This window comes from Littorina saxatilis, linkage group LG16, assembly GCF_037325665.1.
Source record: "Littorina saxatilis isolate snail1 linkage group LG16, US_GU_Lsax_2.0, whole genome shotgun sequence".
NCBI lineage: Eukaryota > Metazoa > Mollusca > Gastropoda > Littorinimorpha > Littorinidae > Littorina > Littorina saxatilis.
This window is the reverse complement of record NC_090260.1, coordinates 6,235,218-6,257,029: the sequence shown is the minus strand read 5'-3', so window position 1 is coordinate 6,257,029 and position 21,812 is coordinate 6,235,218. Positions and strand designations below refer to the sequence as shown.

Below are 21,812 nucleotides of genomic sequence, written 5' to 3'. Positions count from 1 at the left end.
AGTGACGGTAATATCATTCACATCACACATATGAACAGCGCTGTGATAGAAGTGACGGTAATATCATTCACATCACACATACGAACAGCCACATCACACATATGAACAGCGCTGTGACAGAAGTAACGGTAATATCATTCACATCACACATATGCACAGCGCTGTGACAGAAGTAACGGTAATATCATTCACATCACACATATGCACAGCGCTGTGACAGAAGTGACGATAATATCATTCACATCACACATATGCGCAGCGCTGTGACAGAAGTGACGATAATATCATTCACTTCACACATATGCACAGCGCTGTGACAGAAGTAACGGTAATATCATTCACATCACACATATGAACAGCGCTGTAATAGTAGTGACGGTAATATCATTCACATCACACATATGAACAGCGCTGTGATAGTAGTGACGGTAATATCATTCACATCACACATATGAACAGCGCTGTGATAGTAGTGACGGTAATATCATTCACATCACACATATGAACAGCGCTGTGATAGAAGTGACGGTAATATCATTCACATCACACATACGAACAGCGCTGTGATAGTAGTGACGGTAATATCATTCACATCACACATATGAACAGCGCTGTGATAGTAGTGACGGTAATATCATTCACATCACACATATGAACAGCGCTGTGATAGTAGTGACGGTAATATCATTCACATCACACATATGAACAGCGCTGTGATAGTAGTGACGGTAATATCATTCACATCATACATATGAACAGCGCTGTGATAGTAGTGACGGTAATATCATTCACATCACACATATGAACAGCGCTGTGATAGTAGTGACGGTAATATCATTCACATCACACATATGAACAGCGCTGTGATAGTAGTGACGGTAATATCATTCACATCATACATATAAACAGCGCTGTGACGGAAGTGACGGTAATATCATGCACATCATACATATATACAGCGCTGTGACAGAAGTGACGGTAATATCATGCACATCACACAGGGACCGGCAGTGGAATGTGCTCCGCCGTGCAGAACCTCTGGGTCACCGGGGAACCAGGCTGTCTCTCCAGCCCCGCCCTCACACGTGAGTCTGTCAGTCAGCACATCGCCACGCCCACTCTTGTCATCGCCACTGACAGGAGCACAGGCAGGTGTCGCCACCAGCACCAGTCACAGCACAGGATCCCACCCAGAGTCTGAAAGGTAGTATGTGTGTGTGTGTGTGTGTGTGTGTGTGTGTGTGTGTGTGTGTTTGTGTGTGCGTGTGTGTGGGTGTGGGTGTGTATGTGTTCATGTCTGTCTTTCTGTGCGTCTATTTGTGTGTGCGTCTGTTTTTAAGTATGTCAGTCTGTGTCTTTTTACATATATATGTTTGGTAATGATTGTAATAATATGTGTGATGATGATTGTAATGATATGTGTGATAATGATTGTAATGATATGTGTGATGATGATGGCAATGTGCCATATCTATCTTTTGAATGGGTAATGTGATGACGGAATATGTTTGTGTTTGAAAATATGTGTAAATTCTGTTGGGAATGGTCAATTGTTCCTGTGTTGATTCGCTGGATCTGTCTGAGCACTGTGTTCGTTCACCGATGACGTCATCACCCGGCAAGCTGTTGGCCAGCAACCAGAGCAACCATAGCAATTGAGTGTGGTGAGTGCGGGCCGACCATGACATTGCCCTCACTGGTGTGGTGAGTGCGGGCCGACCATGACATTGCCCTCACTGGTGTGATGAGTGCGGGCCGACCATGACATTGCCCTCACTGGTGTGGTGAGTGCGGGCCGACCATGACATTGCCCTCACTGGTGTGGTGAGTGCGGGCCGACCATGACATTGTCGTTACTGCGCTCTTCCAATTGCTTAAAGCTCTACCTTAAATTGATGATGTTGGAGTGAGACACAGTAACACTCCGAGCCCCATGCCTGGCAGCAGCAACATCTTGCAGCCATCCAATTGGCCTTGCCCTATCTAAGTCGCTCTGTGTTCGTCATGCTACACGTGTGCCGAATTGCCCTTGCGAATAGAATTTTGCAATAATTCGCAATGATCGGGACTTGGTCGCAAGACATTCGTAAATGTTCTTAACCACTCAAAAACCATTTGTCTTTTGTTTCGAAGATAGAAACCATCATGTTCCTAATATTCGCAAGGAAGTCATATTCTTCACTTTTTTGCAACGTACTCGTAAGTATTCGCAAGACATTCGTAATCATCGCAATGTATTCGTAACGCTCGCAAGGCATTCGCAACCATTCGTTATGCCTGTCTTACATTGTGCCGAATATCCTTGCGAACATTCGTAATCATCGCAATGTATTTGTAACGCTCGCAAGGCATTCGCAAACATTTGTTATGCCTGTCTTACATTGTGCCGAATACTCTTGCAAATATGGATTCGTATGCATTTACAATGATCGGTAGACATTCGCAAGCACTCGCAACGATTCGTAAGACATTCGCAAGGATTCGTAGGGCTTCGAATGGTCGATATTGTTCCTGTCCATTCGTCTCTTTTTTTTGGTGCCGAATACAATGTTCATATACACATTTCTTGCTAATGTCTTACGAATGGTTGCGAGTGCTTGCGAATGTGTACCGATCATTGCGAATGCCTTGCGAGCGCTACGAATACCTTAAAGGCACAGTAAGCCTCCCGTAAACCATCACAGAGCTCCCCGAGCGTCTACATACAGTACAAGCATATTTCCATTTGAACGCTCACCGAACGGGAACATCCTGGCTGCTTTCTGTCGAGCGTGAGAAATGTTCAAAGAATTTATGTTCGTGGACTTGTTCTTCTACAACAATGGCGCCTCGTTTTGGTGCTGGACGGCTGTTATGAATATTCAATACCGGAAATCACGCCCGGACAGTAAGCCTCCCGTAAACCATCACAGATACTGTCAGGCTTTTACACACAGTACAAACACCCTTCCATGTGAACGCTCACCAAACGGGAACATCCTAGGTGCCCTACGTAAAGAGCGAGCAATTTTTAAAGAATTAATTTTGCAGATTGTCTCGAACACTTTTTGGACCCATCCTGAACTCAGGTAAAAAATGAGTTACTTCCCTTCGGGTCTCATTCTATCGATGTAAACTGGCAATAGCCGTGGATCGATGATTATCAGAATGTTTTTGGACCGTGGTACGTTTTTGCGCTAGACCTAACTTTTAAAATCTAAATAATAAATTGACAGCTTGTTACACAAACATTCTTACAAAAGAATTCTTTTTTCATCAAGACAAGATCAGTACAATTCGAAGTTGTGAAAGTTTGAAAAAAGAAAAGCCCGGAAGCAGGGTCACGCAAGGGTCGTAGCAGACGACGGTTTATCAGTGTATATAGCTATTCTGATGGACACGTGGGGGAATTCGGGGGCTGTGATTGGATGGTCTCACACATCCCTTTTCCGATCATCAAAGCATAACGATACAAAAGTTGGCCATTTTTGCCGATATCCAAACGATATCGGCAATAACAAAGACGCGTGGTTCCGGTTTCTTCCACGTGTATAAAGTACACGCATACCTCGCCAGGTTTGTTTCTGTCACTCTGTGACTAGTCGACAGACGATGCCATTTGCTTTGTGTGTGTTTTTGTTGTTGCTTACTGTACATGACATAGGCCCTACATTACGTGTAAAATCCAGTTCTTTAACAGGCAACAAACCTTGCAAATTTCCAGAAGCTGCAATCTGAAGCGACCTATCTCGGATTCTAGCAGACGATCTCTCCAATGTTTAACACAAAATCAGCAAACTCTCCTGTCACATAGAACGTCCATTGTATAGTGCAATGAGGAAATGAAGTTACCGGTCTGAAACATTTCGTCGTTTCTTCTGAGACAATCCTTGTTCTCTTATCATCTACAGATTTACCGCTGTCTTCACCACGCGAATTCCCAACAGAAGTAAGACTTTCGAACATACAATCTACGTAGGCAAGCATGATACGTCATGACGTCATATGATTCCTTTTACCTATTGACGTAATGCTAAGCATCCGGTTATCTCGAGTTTTCTCCGTAATACATGTCCGTGGGTTTTTCAATGTTCGGTTATTTCCGTGGCTTCATGCGGAAAGGGAACCGTCGTCTGCAATCAACGACATGGACCATTCTGGTACTTGTCGCTGACAAAAACATGATTCTAACACCGAATTTAATGTCAGAATAGCTATATAAACGCTATTGTGTTTTCAGCGTAGCAATAGGGTCCGATATTTAGACTCGAACAAGTATAATGCGACTCGTCTTCGACTCGTCGGCATTATACTTGTCTCGTCTAAATATCGGGCCCTATTGCTACGCTGAAAACACAATAGCTGTTAATATCGCCGTTCCTCTCAACAGTCAAAAGCCATCGCTAGAGTTCTTGTGAACCACAGCCGTTTGTTTCGTGCATAAAAACGTGCTATTGTAGATAAGCTCACATCGAGTCGCATTCAAATGACTAACTGACGACTACATTGTGAAAAAGGGAAACTGGATCACACGGGTTCACGATGGCTCAGGGGTAAGATAAACCACGCAAAAATAAATTCTTTGAAAATTGTTCGCTCTTTACGCAGGGCACCTAGGATGTTCTCAATCGGTGAGTGTTTAAATGAAAGGATGTTTGTACTGTGTGTAAAAGCCTGACCGTATCTGTGATGGTTTACGGGAGGCTTACTGTGCCTTTAACGATGATAACGAATGTCTTGCGAATACTTACGAGTACGTTGCGAAAAAGTGAAGAAAATGCCTTCCTTGCGAATATTAGGAGCATGTTGCCAGTATTCGCAACAAGAGACGAATGGTGGCGAATGGTTAAGAACATTTACGAATGTCTTGCGACCATGTCCCGATCATTACGAATTATTGGTGAATTCTATTCGCAAGGGAAATTCGGCACACAGTGTACGAGCAGTATTACGAACAATGCGAATTGCATAATCGCTTTATTCGTAACATGTTTACAAGCAATCGCAAAACTCGCAAGGCCACTCGCAACGTTCGTATTACATCCGCAAGACATTCGTTTATAAATGTGTATGCATTCACAATGATCGGTAAGGCTTCGAATTTTCAATATCATTTTGTTCCTGTCCATTCGACTCTGATTTTGCCGAATACAACATGTTCATATTCGCAAGGATATTCGACACAGCGTAAGACAGCTGCATCATGGGGGCATGGTGCTACATTGCATCATTTTGTCAGTGTTTCATTTTAAAAAGACAAGCAAAAATCACTGAAAGTTTGAAGACAATGCGTTAACGAGTTACTCAAATGTACAATTGTTTGTCGCATTACCCGCTAAAACGGCTTCAAAAACTGCCTTGTATGCCTTCTGAGAGGATTGACACCTACACCGCTCAGCATGCCATAGCGCCCATGTTAGACAAGATATGTGAACAAAACTGACTGGTTTGGGTGCAGATGTGTTTGTTCTGTCTAATGACATGCTAAACATGTTTCAATTTAGTTGTTCTGATTTGTTGTTGATTTTATCGCGGGAACCTTGATTTTGCGAATTTGATTTGGGGGGGGGGGGGGGGTGTCTGTGTTGTAGGTTCCACTGTATCGACACTACGTCATGTAGACTCAATCTGTTTTCTGAACAAGGTGGGGGAATCAATGGCCTTTCCAGTAATATTGGTTTTACAATCAACAGTCTCATCAGAAAGATCTGCCTTCAAACGCATCTATAAAGTTTTTTTATGACGAGTAGTCTAGATGTACGTGATGTTTCAAGGTCACACACAATGTTATCAAGCCATGTCTCAGTCTAGGTGTACGTGATGTTTTAGGCAACACACAATGTTACCAAGCCATGTCTCAGTCTAGATGTACGTGGTGTTTTAGGTCACACACAATGTTACCAAGCCATGTCTCAGTCTAGATGTACGTGGTGTTTTAGGTCACACAATGTTACCAAGCCATATGATTGATTTGGGTGACTTTCAAAAATCCTTTGTACTTGGATGGTTTTCGAAATTACTGCAACCAAACGAAGAAGCTTGGAAAAGTATTCTACTCAGTATGTTCTCCAAACTCGGAAAAAATCTATGCTGCTTTCAAGCAAACGTCAAACCAGCCTTATTTAAAGGGTTGGGGTTGATTACAAACAAGTTCTGGAAAAGCGTTTTAGAATGTTGGCTTGACAACCATGAAAAGATATTACCATGCGTGCAAAAAATGACCCAGCTGGAGAATTTATGCCTATGGAATAACTCTCTAATTGCTTATCGTGGCAAGACAATGTTTCTACGTGATTGGGTTACATCTGATATATGCTATGTGAAGGATTTATACGAGAATAATATGTTTTTTACCATTTTACAGGATTTGTGAAAGAGTTGGGCATAAACCAACAAGACTATTTGAATATGGGACAATTCGCACAGCAATAGCATCCCTTTATTTGAAGATGAATGATAATGGAATACAAGCTATGAAGGTAATGGATTATCAAAAAATAAGTATATTTAAACCCAGGCAGTTTCGTAAATTAATGGTAGACGCTTATCAAACTGAGACTATTGCAGTCAGTTTCTGGAAAAGAAAGATGGGAATTGAAATAAACAAGGACATTTGGCAGATAGCAAGCAACGCATCAAAAGAAGTAAGATTGAGACTGCTACACTGGAAAATAACTCATAACATTTATCCAACGAACATTATATTGTATAAAATGGGGATTGCAGAGAGTATTAGTTGTACACATTGTACAGAAGAGACAGATTATATCGAACATTTCTTTTATTATTGTAAAAAAATAAGCAAAGTGTGGAACCTTGTTGAAGAAGCCTTCTTCACCGCTTGTTCGAAAAGAATTCATGTTGATGTGCGGGATGCCCTATTTGGCCTAGTTAAAAGGAATTCTATTTCATCCGCTGAAGCAAACTATGTCAATTTGCTGATCTTGATTGCAAAAATGTGCATAGGTATTTATAGATACGGTACCCCTTTAGAGATCGGATGTATTTTTGAAAAAAGAGTTAAGTTTAAGAAAAATAATTGACTGATGACTTGCATATATGTTGCTATCTGTGAAATTGAAATAAAAAACCGTTAGGTAACAAAAGGAGAAATGATGACGGAAGAAAATATAGGACAAAATGTATAAAAAATAGTAAGTGGAGAGAGAGAAGATAGAACGAGAGGAGACAGTGAGAGAGAGAGAGGGAGAGAGAGAGGGAGAGAGGAAGAGAGAGAGAGAGAGAGAGAGAGAGAGAGAGAGAGAGAGAGAGAGAGAGAGAGAGAGAGAGATTGGCAGACTATGGGAGAGAGGGTGAGAGAGAGACCGACAGAGTATGGGGGAGAAGAGAGAGAGAGAGAGAGAGAGAGAGAGAGAGAGATAGGAGAGAGAGAGAGAGAGAGAGAGAGAGAGAGAGAGAGAGAGAGAGAGAGAGAGAGAGAGAGAGAGAGAGACGAAACAAAAAAGAAGAACAAAGAAGAAGACAGAAGAATCCGAAGAACAAAATTCAGAAAAAAAACAGACAAGTCGAAGAGAAAGAAAGTGGATGCAGAGAAAGACAGGCTAGGGAGTGAGTGAGAGAGAGAGTGAGAGAAAAAAAAGAGAAGAAAAAAAGAAAAAAAAAGTTACCAAGCCATGTTGTAATGTTATGACGTCATTAAAAACCGTGTTCTATGGTCAATATGCAAGAACCCTGACGTAAAAGGTTGCTGGGGATTCTGGGAGAATCATGGCGGAATAAATAACACGCTAACCCTCCATGCCTGTGTCTGCTTCATTTATAGTCTACCAGTTTGTTTATATAAATGCATGTGACCGTCCAACACGACGAGAACACGACATGGTGTCAGAAGTGGGGTGGTAGCGAAGCAGTGAGTGTGAAAAACTTTATGTACGAGATTGCAAGTCGAAAGTTTTGTTCGCGCGTGCCATAGAGCATTTTGCTCGATCTAAAATCGCGTACTCCGACAGCAGCAAACTAGATGTAGCGTCGCAGTAGGAAGCGCACACTCCAAAAATAAAGAAAGGTGTGGTTCAGTGGTACGGATTCAGCAGAGATCCAGTATGGCAGAGCAGCCGAACCAACCACCATTACAGGCAGAGAGGAGACATTACACAGCCAATGTTCCAATACCTTCAAAGCTGGTTATGGAAGGCAACTTATCCCAAAACTGGAAGAAGTTCAAAAGACAATGGGACAATTATGAGATTGCTTCTCGACTGGACAAAGAAGAAGGAGAATACCGGTGTGCAGTGTTGCTTGCCTGCATTGGCGAAGATGCAATGGAGGTGTATGACAGCATGAGGTTCTCTGAAGGTGAGAACAAGAAAGACATAAGCGTTGTCATCAAGAAACTGGAAGAATTTTGTGTGGGAGCCACGCATGAAGCGTTCGAAACATACAGATTTCACATTCGACGCCAGGAGTCGTCTGAGTCGATCGATGCGTATGTGGCAGCCCTTAGACAACTTGCTAAGAACTGTAATTATGGCATCATGGAAGACCGTATGATACGGGATAGAATTGTCGTTGGTGTCAAAAGTGATACCATGCGGGAGAAACTTCTTGAAGATTCAACACTGACTTTTAAAAAAGCAGTAGACATATGCAGAGCTTATGAGTCATCCCAGCAACAACTCCATGAAATGTCTAAGGAAACAACAGTGGATCGCCTAAAGGGGGTTCCGAATGCTATGCAAAAGGGACAGCATCCGAAAATACAGTGGAAGCGTCCAAGCCGAAATCTCGGAGAAAGGTCACAAAAGTGCACCAGATGCGGTCGAGATCAGCATGGCAGAGAGTCCTGTCCTGCCGCGAAAGCCGAATGCAGAAAATGCCTGAAGAAAGGACATTATGCAGTTTGTTGTTTCAGCAAGCCCATCAGCCAAGCTTCTGTGAAGGAAGTGAAAGATGAAGCATATCTGGGAGCAGTGTCAAATGCAGGAACTGACGCCTGGCATGTGGACGTTCAGCTAGAGCAGTCAAACATTCAGTTTAAGATGGACACTGGAGCAGACGTAACAGTGATGCCAGCAGTGATGGTACCCAAAAACAAATACCCGCTTGAGAGGCCTTCGAAAAGACTCTTTGGCCCAGGTAAAATTCCACTAAAAGTGCTGGGACAGTTCACGTCAAAAATGAAAGTCAAGAACGCCATGAGCATTCAAGACATCTACGTGGTTGAAGACCTAGAAGAACCTCTGTTAGGGAGACCAGCAATTCAGGCGCTAGGACTCGTGAAGCGTGTGGAAACGGTGAAAGAAGGCGACAAGGAACGCATTCAGAAGACTTTCCCCAGGCTGTTCTCTGGACTTGGGAAAATGAAAGAGACTTATACGATTCGCCTGAAGGACAGTGCAGTGCCGTATGCAGTGACAGCACCGAGACGTGTTCCACTCCCTTTTCAACAGAAGGTAGAGGAGGAGCTTAGGCGACTGCAAGATCAGGAAGTGATTCGACCAGTCAACACTCCAACTGACTGGTGTGCCCCCATCGTTGTGGTGCCGAAAGCACATAATGATGCAGTGAGGATCTGTGTAGACCTTACCAGACTGAACGAGAGTGTCAAGAGAGAAAACTATCCTCTTCCGTCTACAGATCAACTCCTCGCACAGTTAGAGGAGGCAACAGTATTCACTGAAACTGGACTGCAACAGCGGTTTCTATCAAGTTCCACTGGAGAAAAGCTCACAAGAGTTGACGACCTTCATTACACCAATCGGACGTTTTTGTTTTCAACGTCTACCCTTCGGAATCTCGTCAGGGAGCGAGGTTTTTCATCGCATCATGTCGCAGCTGTTGTCAGACATTCCAGGGGTCATATGCGACATAGATGATGTGTTGGTGTACGGACGCAACCAAGTCGAGCATGACCAACGTCTGAAGCAAGTACTTGAAAAGCTTCAAGATGCTGGTGTCACACTGAATGACAAGTGTGCTTTCGGCCAAACAAGCATCAAGTTCCTCGGACACGTGATCTCCAAGGATGGTGTGCAGATGGATCCGGACAAGGTGGAGGCTATCAGGAACATGCCTCGACCTAAGAGCGTCCCTGAACTATGACGTGTTTTGGAACTGGTGAACTTCGTCCGAAAGTTCTCCCCTAACCTGGCAGAAGAGACCAGATCTCTACGTGATTTGCTGAAAAGGGAAATTCAGTGGACATGGGGAGACGCACAGGAGAGAGAAGGTTTCTAAGACTGAAAGAACAGCTGACCTCACCACCAGTGCTGGCTCACTACAGCACATCCTTGCCTACCAAAGTGTCAGCTGATGCTTCGTCGTACGGGCTGGGAGCTGTCCTTCTCCAGGAAAGAGACGGTGAATGGCAACCCGTATTCTTTGCTTCAAGATCTATGACGTCCACCGAGCAGCGGTATGCCCAGGTGGAAAAGGAGGCATTAGCGTCTACGTGGGCATGCGAGAAGTTCGCTGACTTCTTGATTGGTCTTCCCTCATTCACCATAGAGACAGACCACAGGCCGCTTCTGGCACTCCTCAAGTCAAAACAGCTAGACGAGCTTTCGCCACGGATTCAACGGTTCCGTATGAGGCTGATGCGGTACCGGTATGACGTGATCTACACAGCTGGTAAGGATCTGACAACTGCTGACGCCTTATCGCGTGCTCCAGTCGGATCTCCACAGACGTCAGACTTACAGCTTGACAGTGATGTTGCAGCATACGTCAAGTCAGTGGTGGAAGGATTTCCAGCGTCAAAGCAGCGCATGGATGAAATCAGGGCCAAACAGCAGAAAGATATAATTTGCTGCAAAGTGAAAGACTACTGCAACAAAGGATGGCCTGATGTTACAAGGTTGAACCAGACCTTAAGCCTTTTCACACAGTGAGAGACGACCTGACGGTACAACAAGGACTGTTGTTGTTCAGGGACCGTCTTGTCATTCCAGAAGTGATGAGGCAGGACATTCTCAGCAAAATCCACGGAGGTCACCAGGGCATCGTAAAGTGCAGAGCGCTGGCAAGATCTTCAGTGTGGTGGCCAGGACTTTCCACAGACATAAAAGTCATGATAGAAGAATGTGCAACTTGCGTGAAGGAGCGCAAACCACCACCAGAACCATTGCAACCTACACCAGTGCCAGATTATCCATGGCAGAAAGTGGGTGTCGACTTGATGGACTGGCGTGGAAACGACTACCTTGTGGTGGTGGACTATTTCTCGAGGTACATAGAAATGGCACTACTACGTTCGACCACCAGTGAAACTGTCATCCAACACCTGAAGAGCATCATGTCCAGGCATGGAATCCCGGAAGTCATGATGACGGTCAATGGCCCTCAGTTTGACGCTGACAAGTTCTCAAGGTTTGCTGAAGAATATGGCTTCATCCATGAAACCAGTAGTCCACGGTATCCGCAAGCCAACGGAGAAGCTGAACGAGCAGTGCAGACCCTCAAGCAGCTGCTCCTGAAAGCTGAAGATCCGTACGTGGCCATGTTAAACTACAGAGCGACGCCTCTGCAGTGCGGTTTCAGTCCAGCGGAAAGACTTATGGAACGTCGTTTGAGAACCAAGGTACCTGCCGTTCCCAATCTGCTTATTCCAGACTGGCCAAAGTTCCACGACATGCGGTCAGCCGATGTCCAGCAGAAAGAGGCACAGAAGAAAAACCACGACAAGCGACACCGAGCTCAACCCCTTCCTACCCTCAAGCCAGGAGAACGTGTGTGGCTGAAAACACCTACGGAGAAAGAAGCAGTCATCTTGCGACCAGTTGCTCCGAGGTCATACGAACTACAGACAAAGACGGGCATACAGAAAAGAAATCGCCGACACCTCAACAGACGTCTGAGTGATGCACCAACCCCAAAGCAGTCACCAGACAAAGCGTCAACAACCATTCCTCCTGATGCGGGACGCCCAGGACATCGCGGGGAGGACGGTGGTTTTCCTGATCCGTCCTCAGAACAAAGGGAGACAGATTCTCCGTCTGAGGGATTGCCCAATGAACGGCCTGTGACCACAAGAAGCGGTCGCGTGGTCAAGCGGCCTAACATTCTTGATCTGTGACTTTTGGTTATGTTTAACTAGTGTGAAAGAAGCACAGGAATGTTTTCTTTTGTTGAAGTTTTCATCTATGAAAGTCATACTCATAGTTACATTGAAGAGCTAATTTGCTTTGTTTTCTAAAAGAAAAAAATAAGCGTAAAGTAAGGGGGATGTAATGTTATGACGTCATTAAAAACCGTGTTCTATGGTCAATATGCAAGAACCCTGACGTAAAAGGTTGCTGGGGATTCTGGGAGAATCATGGCGGAATAAATAACACGCTAACCCTCCATGCCTGTGTCTGCTTCATTTATAGTCTACCAGTTTGTTTATATATATGCATGTGACCGTCCAACACGACGAGAACACGACACATGTCTCAGTCTAGATGTACATGATGTTTCAGGCAACACACAATGTTACCAAGCCATGTCTCAGTCTAGATGTACGTGGTGTTTTAGGTCACACACAATGTTACCAAGCCATGTCTCAGTCTAGATGTACGTGGTGTTTTAGGTCACACACAATGTTACCAAGCCATGTCTCAGTCTAGATGTACGTGATGTTTTAGGCAACACACAATGTTACCAAGCCATGTCTCAGTCTAGATGTACGTGATGTTTTAAGTCACACACAATGTTACCAAGCCATGTCACAGTATCAGATGTACGCGATGTTTTAAGTCACACACAATGTTACCAAGTCATGTCTCAGTCTAGATGTACGTGATGTTTTAGGTCACACACAATGTTACCAAGCCACGTCACAGTATCAGATATACGTGATGTTTTAAGTCACACACAATGTTACCAAGCCATGTCACAGTATCATATGTACGTGATGTGTTAAGTCACACACAATGTTACCAAGCCATGTCACAGTATCAGATGTACGTGAGGTTTTAAGTCACACACAATGTTACCAAGCCATGTCACAGTATCAGATGTACGTGATTTTTCAGGTCACACACAATGTTACCAAGCCATGTCTCAGTCTAGATGTACGTGATGTTTCAGGTCACACACAATCTTACCAAGCCCTGTCTCAGTCTAGATGTACGTGATGTTTCAGGTCACACACCATGTTACCAAGACATGTCTCAGTCTAGATGTACGTGATGTTTCAGGTCACACACAATCTTACCAAGCCCTGTCTCAGTCTAGATGTACGTGATGTTTCAGGTCACACACCATGTTACCAAGACATGTCTCAGTCTAGATGTACGTGATGTTTTAGGCAACACACAATGTTACCAAGCCATGTCTCAGTCTAGATGTACGTTATGTTTCAGGCAACACACAATGTTACCAAGCCATGTCTCAGTTTAGATGTACATGATGTTTCAGGTCACACACAATGTTACCAAGACATGTCTCAGTCTAGATGTACGTGATGTTTTAGGCAACACACAATGTTACCAAGACATGTCTCAGTCTAGATGTACGTGATGTTTTAGGCAACACACCATGTTACCAAGCCTTGTCTCAGTCTAGATGTACGTGATGTTTCAGGCAACCCACAATGTTACCAAGCCATGTCTCAGTCTAGATGTACGTGATGTTTTAGGCAACACACAATGTTACCAAGCCATGTCTCAGTCTAGATGTACGTGGTGTTTTAGGTCACACACAATGTTACCAAGACATGTCTCAGTCTAGATGTACGTGATGTTTTAGGCAACACACCATGTTACCAAGCCTTGTCTCAGTCTAGATGTACGTGATGTTTCAGGCAACCCACAATGTTACCAAGCCATGTCTCAGTCTAGATGTACGTGATGTTTCAGGCAACACAATGTTACCAAGCCATGTCTGAGTCTAGATGTACGTGGTGTTTTAGGTCACACACAATGTTACCAAGCCATGTCTCAGTCTAGATGTACGTGGTGTTTTAGGTCACACACAATGTTACCAAGCCATGTCTCAGTTTAGATGTACGTTATGTTTTAGGCAACACAATAATGTTACCAAGCCATGTCTCAGTCTAGATGTACGTGATGTTTCAGGTCACACACAATGTTACCAAGCTATGTCTCAGTCTAGATGTACATGCTGTTTCAGGTCACACACAATGTTACCAAGACATGTCTCAGTCTAGATGTACGTGATGTTTTAGGCAACACACGATGTTACCAAGCCATGTCTCAGTCTAGATGTACGTGATGTTTTAGGCAACACACAATGTTACCAAGCCATGTCTCAGTCTAGATGTACATTATGTTTCAGGTCACACATAATGTTACCAAGACATGTCTCAGTCTAGATGTACGTGATGTTTCAGGCAACACACAATGTTACCAAGCCATGTCACAGTATCAGATGTACATGATGTTTCAGGTCAGAGCCAAGCAGCACGATGGCGAGCTCTCAGGAACCAGAGGACCAAGGGTCAGGGTTGTCAAACAGTGAGGTAAGTGAACAAACTTGGCCATTAGGTACACCAACATTACAAACTTTAAATTGTTTATTTTGATGGTTAATCATTATGTAGGCACATTCCGACTCAGTATCAGGTTTTGTGAGGGTTTGATCATTGTCACATTATACACGACCCGAAACATCAACAGCCTCGTTGCTTTACACGCTGACTGAAACTTTCCGTCACACCAATCTCTGACACTGATGTCACACCAATCTCTGACACTGATGTCACACCAATCTCTGACACTGATGTCACACCAATCTCTGACACTGATGTCACACCAATCTCTGACACTGATGTCACACCAATCTCTGACACTGATGTCACACCAATCTCTTGACACTGATGTCACACCAATCTCTAGACACTGATGTCATACCAATCCCTTGACAAGAGATTGGTGTGACATCAGTGTCTAGAGATTGGTGTGACAACAGTGTCGACATCAGTGTCAAGAGAATGGTGTGACAACAGTGTCGACATCAGTGTCAGAGATTGCTGTGACCGAAAGTGTGGTGGTAGGGGTGTGGGTGGGGGAGGAAAAAGTAAAACACAGCTGTGATGTTAAGAGGGATGGGGGTAATGGTGTGAGACGGAGGATGAAAACACAGCTGTAAAGCCCGTCCTTAAATGAGCCCGTAGTCGACTACACGAAGCTTCGCGAAGTCTTTATACCAAAAACCCGCAGCTACGGCGTGATACTTTGACCCCAACATCGCTTCTCAAGTTTTGACATGCAAAGCTTCGCCGTAGCTCGCAACGAAGTTGATTTTTTTGTAAGAAGAGTGCTTTTCGATTCAAGATGGACGACGAAATCAGACTCAATACCATAGTGAAGAATGCATTTATCGACTTTGGTTGACCCAAAGTACAAGAACTAACCTCCTACCTGTATTATTTCATACTGCGATGCTTTGACATGTCGAATAAAACTCAAAATCCCAGCGCTCACGCCAACTGGTCCGGGCCGTGCTCAGTCAACGAAATAGAACACATACAATTAACTTACGTCATCATCAAGTACGTAAAGTACAATTTGTGACGTAAAGTACTCAGAAAGAAGCACACCACGCGCTGGTCGAGACTACGCGCATTTGAGACGCCAAGACATGAAAAGATAACTCTCTTTTCCGCCATAGTGCCTTCCCTTGGACTGCGACGAAGTCTAGTTCCGGTAGCTTCGCGAAGTGAGCTACGCGTAGTCGACTTGGTCCAATTAAGGACCGGCTTTAGGATGAAAAGAGGGGGGAAGGCGTGTAAGACAGAGGAGTGAAACGCAGCTGTGATGATGAGAGGGATGGGGGTAGTGGTGTGAGACGGAGGAGGAAAACACAGCTGTGATGATGAGAGGGATGGGGGTAGGGGTATGAGACGGAGGATGAAAACACAGCTGTGATGATGAGAGGGATGGGGGTAGTGGTGTGAGACGGAGGAGGAAAACACGGCTGTGATGATGAGAGGGATAGGGGCAGTGGTGTGAGACGGACGAGTAACACACAGCTGTGATGATGAGAGGGATGGGGGTAGTGGTGTAAGACGGAGGAGGAAAACACAGCTGTGATGATGAGAGGGATGGGGGTAGTGGTGTGAGACGGAGGAGTAAAACAGCTGTAATGATGAAAAGAGGGAGGAGGCGTGTAAGACGGAGGAGTGAAACGCAGCTGTGATGATGAGAGCGATGGGGGTAGTGGTGTGAGACGGAGGAGGAAAACACAGCTGTGATGATGAGAGGGATGGGGGTAGGGGTATGAGACGGAGGATGAAAACACAGCTGTGATGATGAGAGGGATGTTTGTTGGGGTGTAAGACGGAGGAGGAAAACACAGCTGTGATGATGAGAGGTATGGGGGTAGGGGTGTGAGACGGAGGAGTAAAACACAGCTGTGATGATGAGAGGTATGGGGGTAGGGGTGTAAGACGGAGGAGTAAAACACAGCTGGGATGATGAGAGGTATGGGAGTAGGGGTGTAAGACGGAGGAGTAAAACACAGCTGTGATGATGAGAGGTACGGGGGTAGGGGTGTAAGACGGAGGAGTAAAACACAGCTGTGATGATGAGAGGGATGGGGGTAGGGTTGTAAGACGCAGGAGTAAAACACAGCTGTGATGATGTATGGGGGTAGGGGTGTAAAACGGAGGAAAAAACACAGCTGTGATGATAAGAGGGATATGGGTAGTGGTGTGAGACGGAGGAGGAAAACACAGCTGTCAATATGAAAGGGATGGGGGTACGTAGTCATGTGAGCTGGAAGAATGAAATACAGCTGTAATGATGAGAGGGATGGGGCAGTGGTGTGAGACGGAGGGGAAAAATACAGCTGTGATGATAAGAGAGATGGGGTAGGGGTGTTAGACGGAGAAGTAAAATATAGCTGTGAGGATGAGAGGGCTGGTGGAGGAGGTGTTAGACGGATGAGTAAAACACAGCTATGATGATGAGAGGGATGGGGTAGGGGTGTGAGACGGAGGAGAAAAAATTACAGCTGTGATGATAAGAGAGATGGGGTAGGGGTGTGAGACGGAGGAGTAAAACACAGCTGTGAAGATGAGAGGGATGGGGGTAGTGGTGTGAGACAGAGGAGTATAACGCAGCTGAGATAATGAGAGGAATGGGGGATATGGTGTGAGACGGAGGAACACAACACAGCTGTGATGATGAGAGGGATGGGGGTAGGAGTGTAAGACGGAGGAGTAAAACTTCAGCTGAGATGATTAGAATGATTGGGGTAGGGGTGTTAGACGGAGAAGGAAAACACAGCTGTGATGATGAGAGGGATGGGGGTAGTGGTGTAAGACGGAGGAGTGAAACGCAGCTGTGATGATGAGAGGTATGGGGGTAGGGGTGTGAGACGGAGGATGAAAACACAGCTGTGATGATGAGAGGGATGTTTGTTGGGGTGTAAGACGGAGGAGGAAAACACAGCTGTGATGATGAGAGGTATTGGGTAGGGGTGTGAGACGGAGGAGTAAAACACAGCTGTGATGATTAGAGGGATGGGGGTAGTGGTGTAAGACGGAGGAGTAAAACACAGCTGTGATGATGAGAGGTATGGGGGTAGGGGTGTAAGACGGAGGAGTAAAACACACCTGTGATGATGAGAGGGATGCGGGTAGGGGTGTAAGACGCAGGAGTAAAACACAGCTGTGATGATGAGAGGTATAGGGGTAGGGGTGTATAAGACGGAGGAGTAAAACACAGCTGTGATGATGAGAGTTATGGGGGTAGGGGTGTAAGACGGAGGAGTAAAACACAGCTGTGATGATGAGAGGTATGGGGGTAGGGGTGTAAGACGGAGGAGTAAAACACAGCTGTGATGATGAGAGGTATGGGGGTAGGGGTGTTATACGGAAGAGGAAAACACAGCTGTGATGAAAAGAGGGATGGGGGTAGTTGTGTAAGACGGAGGAGAAAAACACAGCTGTGATGATGAGAGGGATTGGGGATAGGGGTGTTAGACGGATGAGTAAAACATAGCTGTGATGATGAGAGGGTTGGGGGTAGGGGTGTAAGACGGAGGAGTAAAACACAGCTGTCAATATGAAAGGGATGGGGGTAGTCATGTGAACTGGAAGAATGAAATACATCTGTGATGATGAGAGGGATGGGGCAGTGGTGTGAGACGGAGGGGTAAAACACAGCTGTGATGATGAGAGGGATGGTGGAGGAGGTGTTCGACGGATTAAAAAAAAAAAGCAGCTATGATGATGAGAGGGATGGGGCAGTGGTGTGAGACGGAGGAGAAAAATACAGCTGTGATGATAAGAGAGATGGGGTAGGGGTGTTGGACGGAGAAGTAAAACACAGCTGTGATGATGATAGGGAGGGGGGTAGTGGTGTTAGACGGAGGAGTAAAACACAGCTGTGTTGATGAAAGGGATGGGGGTAGGGGTTAGAGACAGAGAAGGAAAACACAGCTGTGATGATTAGAGGGATGGGGGTAGTGGTGTGAGACGGAGAAGGAAAGCACAGCTGTGATGATTAGAGGGATGGGGGTAGTGGTGTGAGACGGAGGAGTAAAACACAGCTGTGATGATGAGAGGGATGGGGGTAGTGGTGTGAGACGGAGGAGTAAAACACAGCTGTGATGATGAGAGGGATGGAGATAGTGGTGTGAGACGGAGGAGGAAAACACGGCCGTGATCATTAGAGGGATGGGGTTAGCGGAGTGAGACAGAGGGGTAAAACACAGCTGAAATGATCAGCGGGATGGGGGTAATGGTTATAGTCGGAAAAGTACAACAAAGCTGATGAGAGGAATGGGGTAGGGGTGTGAGACGGAGGAACACAACACAGCTGTGATGATGAGAGGGATGGGGGTAGGAGTGTAAGACGGAGGGGTAAAACACAACTGTGATGATGAGAGGGATGGGGGTAGTGGTGAGAGACGGAGGAGTAAAACACAGCTGTGATGATGAGAGGAATGGGGGTAGTGGTGTGAGACGGAGGAGTAAAACACAGCTGTGATAATGAGAGGGATGGGGGTAGTGGTGAGAGACGGAGGAGTAAAACACAGCTGAGATGATGAGAGGGATGGGGGTAGGGGTGTGAGACGGAGGGATAAAACACAGCTGTGATGATCAGAGGGATGGAGGTAGTGGTGTGAGACGGAGGAGGAAAACACGGCTGTGATGATGAGAGGGATGGGGGAAGTGGTGTGAGACGGAGGAGTAACACACAGCTGTGATGATGAGAGGGATGGGGGTAGTGGTGTGAGACGGAGGAGTAAAACACAGCTGTGATGATGAGAGGGATGGGGTAGTGGTGTGAGACGGAGAAGTAAAACACAGATGTGATTATTTGAGGAATGGGGGTAGTGGTGTGAGACGGAGGAACACAACACGGCTGTGATGATGAGAGGGATGGGGGTAGGGGTGTGAGACGGAGGAGTAAAACACAGCTGTGATGATGAGAGGGATGGGGGTAGGGGTGTAAGACGCAGGAGTAAAACACAGCTGTGATGATGAGAGGTATGGGGGTAGGGGTGTATAGACGGAGGAGTAAAACACGGCTGTGATGATGAGAGGTATGGGGGTAGGGGTGTGAGACGGAGGAGTAAAACACAGCTGTGATGATGAGAGGGATGGGGGTAGGGGTGTAAGACGCAAGAGTAAAACACAGCTGTGATGATGAGAGGTATGGGGGTAGGGGTGTATAAGACGGAGGAGTAAAACACAGCTGTGATGATGAGAGGTATGGGGGTAGGGGTGTAAGACGGAGGAGTAAAGCACAGCTGTGATGATGAGAGGGATGGGGGTAGGGGTGTAGGACGCAGGAGTAAAACACAGCTGTGATGATGAGAGGTATGGGGGTAGGGGTGTAAGACGGAGGAGTAAAACACAGCTGTGATGATGAGAGGGATGGGGGTATTGGTGTGAGACGGAGGAGTAAAACACAGCTGTGATGATGAGAGGTATGGGGGTAGGGGTGTAAGACGGAGGAGTAAAACACAGCTGTGATGATGAGAGGGTTGTGGGTAGGGGTGTTAGACGGAGGAGTAAAACACAGCTGTGATGATGAGAGGTATGGGGGTAGGGGTGTAAGACGGAGGAGTAAAACACAGCTGTGATGATGAGAGGTATGGGGGTAGGGGTGTAAGACGGAGGAGTAAAACACAGCTGTGATGATGAGAGGTATGGGGGTAGGGGTGTGAGACGGAGGAGTAAAACACAGCTGTGATGATGAGAGGTATGGGGGTAGGGGTGTAAGACGGAGGAGTAAAACACAGCTGTGATGATGAGAGGGATGGGGGTAGGGGTGTGAGACGGAGGAGTACAACACAGCTGTGATGATGAGAGGGATGGGGTAGTGGTGTGAGACGGAGGAGTAAAGCACAGCTGTGATGATGAGAGGGATGGGGGTAGTGGTGTGAGACGGAGGAGTACAATACAGCTGTGATGATGAGAGGGATGGGGGTAGGGGTGTGAGACGGAGGAGTAAAACACGGCTGTGATGATCAGAGGGATGGGGGTAGGGGTGAGAAACGGAGGAGTAAAACACAGCAGAGATGATGAGAGGAATGGGGGTTGGGGTGTGAGACGGAGGATGAAAAAACAGCTGTGATGATGAGAGGGATGGGGGTAGTGGTGTGAGACGGAGGAGTAAAACACAGCTGTGATGATGAGAAGGATGGGGGTAGTGGTGTGAGACGGATCAGTAAAACACAGCTGAGATGATTAATGGGATTGGGTTCGTGGTGTGAGACGGAGGAACACAACACAGCTGTGATGATGAGAGGGATGGGGGTAGTGGTGTGAGACGGAGGAGTAAAACACAGCTGTGATGATGAGAGGGATGGGGGTAGTGGTGTGAGACGGAGGAGTAAAACACAGCTGTGATGATGAGAGGGATGGGGGTAGTGGTGTGAGACGGAGGAGTAAAACACAGCTGTGATGATGAGAGGGATGGGGGTAGTGGTGTGAGACGGAGGAGTAAAACACAGCTGTGATGATGAGAGGGATGGGGGTAGTGGTGTGAGACGGAGGAGTAAAACACAGCTGTGATGATGAGAGGGATGGGGGTAGGGGTGTGAGACGGAGGAGTAAAACACAGCTGTGATGATGAGAGGGATGGGGGTAGTGGTGTGAGACGGAGGAGTAAAACACAGCTGTGATGATGAGAGGGATGGGGGTAGTGGTGTGAGACGGAGGAGTAAAACACAGCTGTGATGATGAGAGGGATGGGGGTAGGGGTGTGAGACGGAGGAGTAAAACACAGCTGTGATGATGAGAGGGATAGGGTAGGGGTGTGAGACGGAGAAGTATAACACAGATGTGATGATGAGAGGGATGGGGGTAGTGGTGTGAGATGGAGAAGTAAAACACAGCTGTGATGATGAGAGGTATGGGGGTAGTAGTGTGAGACGGAGGAGTAAAACACAGCTGTGATGATGAGAGGGATGGGGGTAGGGGTGTAAGACGCAGGAGTAAAACACAGCTGTGATGATGAGAGGCATGGGGGTAGGGGTGTTGACGGAGGAGTAAAACACAGCTGTGATGATGAGAGGTATGGGGGTAGGGGTGTAAGACGGAGGAGTAAAACACAGCTGTGATGATGAGAGGGATGGGGGTAGGGGTGTGAGATGGAGGAGTAAAACACAGCTGAGATGATGAGAGGGATGGGGGTAGTGGTGTGAGACGGTGGAGTAAAACACAGCTGTGATGATGAGAGGGATGGGGGTAGGGGTGTGAGACGGAGGAGTAAAACACAGCTGTGATGATGAGAGGTATGGGGGTAGGGGTGTAAGACGGAGGAGTAAAACACAGCTGTGATGATGAGAGGGATGGGGGTAGGGGTGTAAGACGGAGGAGTAAAACACAGCTGTGATGATGAGAGGGATGGGGGTAGGGTTGTAAGACGGAGGAGAAAAAATTACAGCTGTGAAGATGAGAGGTATGGGGG

General features: G+C 46.1%; 2 protein-coding genes across 2 annotated transcripts in view; both read left to right on the top strand.

Annotated features, from left to right (window-relative positions):
• LOC138949825 (uncharacterized) overlaps nt 1-21,812 on the top strand; it is a 484,249-nt gene that overhangs the window by 126,717 nt on the left and 335,720 nt on the right. The gene's annotated exons all lie outside the window — the stretch shown is intronic.
• Nucleotides 1-21,812, top strand: part of LOC138950251 (uncharacterized) — a 273,339-nt gene that overhangs the window by 35,990 nt on the left and 215,537 nt on the right. The window contains exons 4-5 of the mRNA XM_070321986.1: nt 1,002-1,204; nt 14,329-14,401. Coding sequence (XP_070178087.1) covers nt 1,002-1,204; nt 14,329-14,401 — 276 coding nt within the window. The remainder of the gene's footprint in view (nt 1-1,001; nt 1,205-14,328; nt 14,402-21,812) is intronic.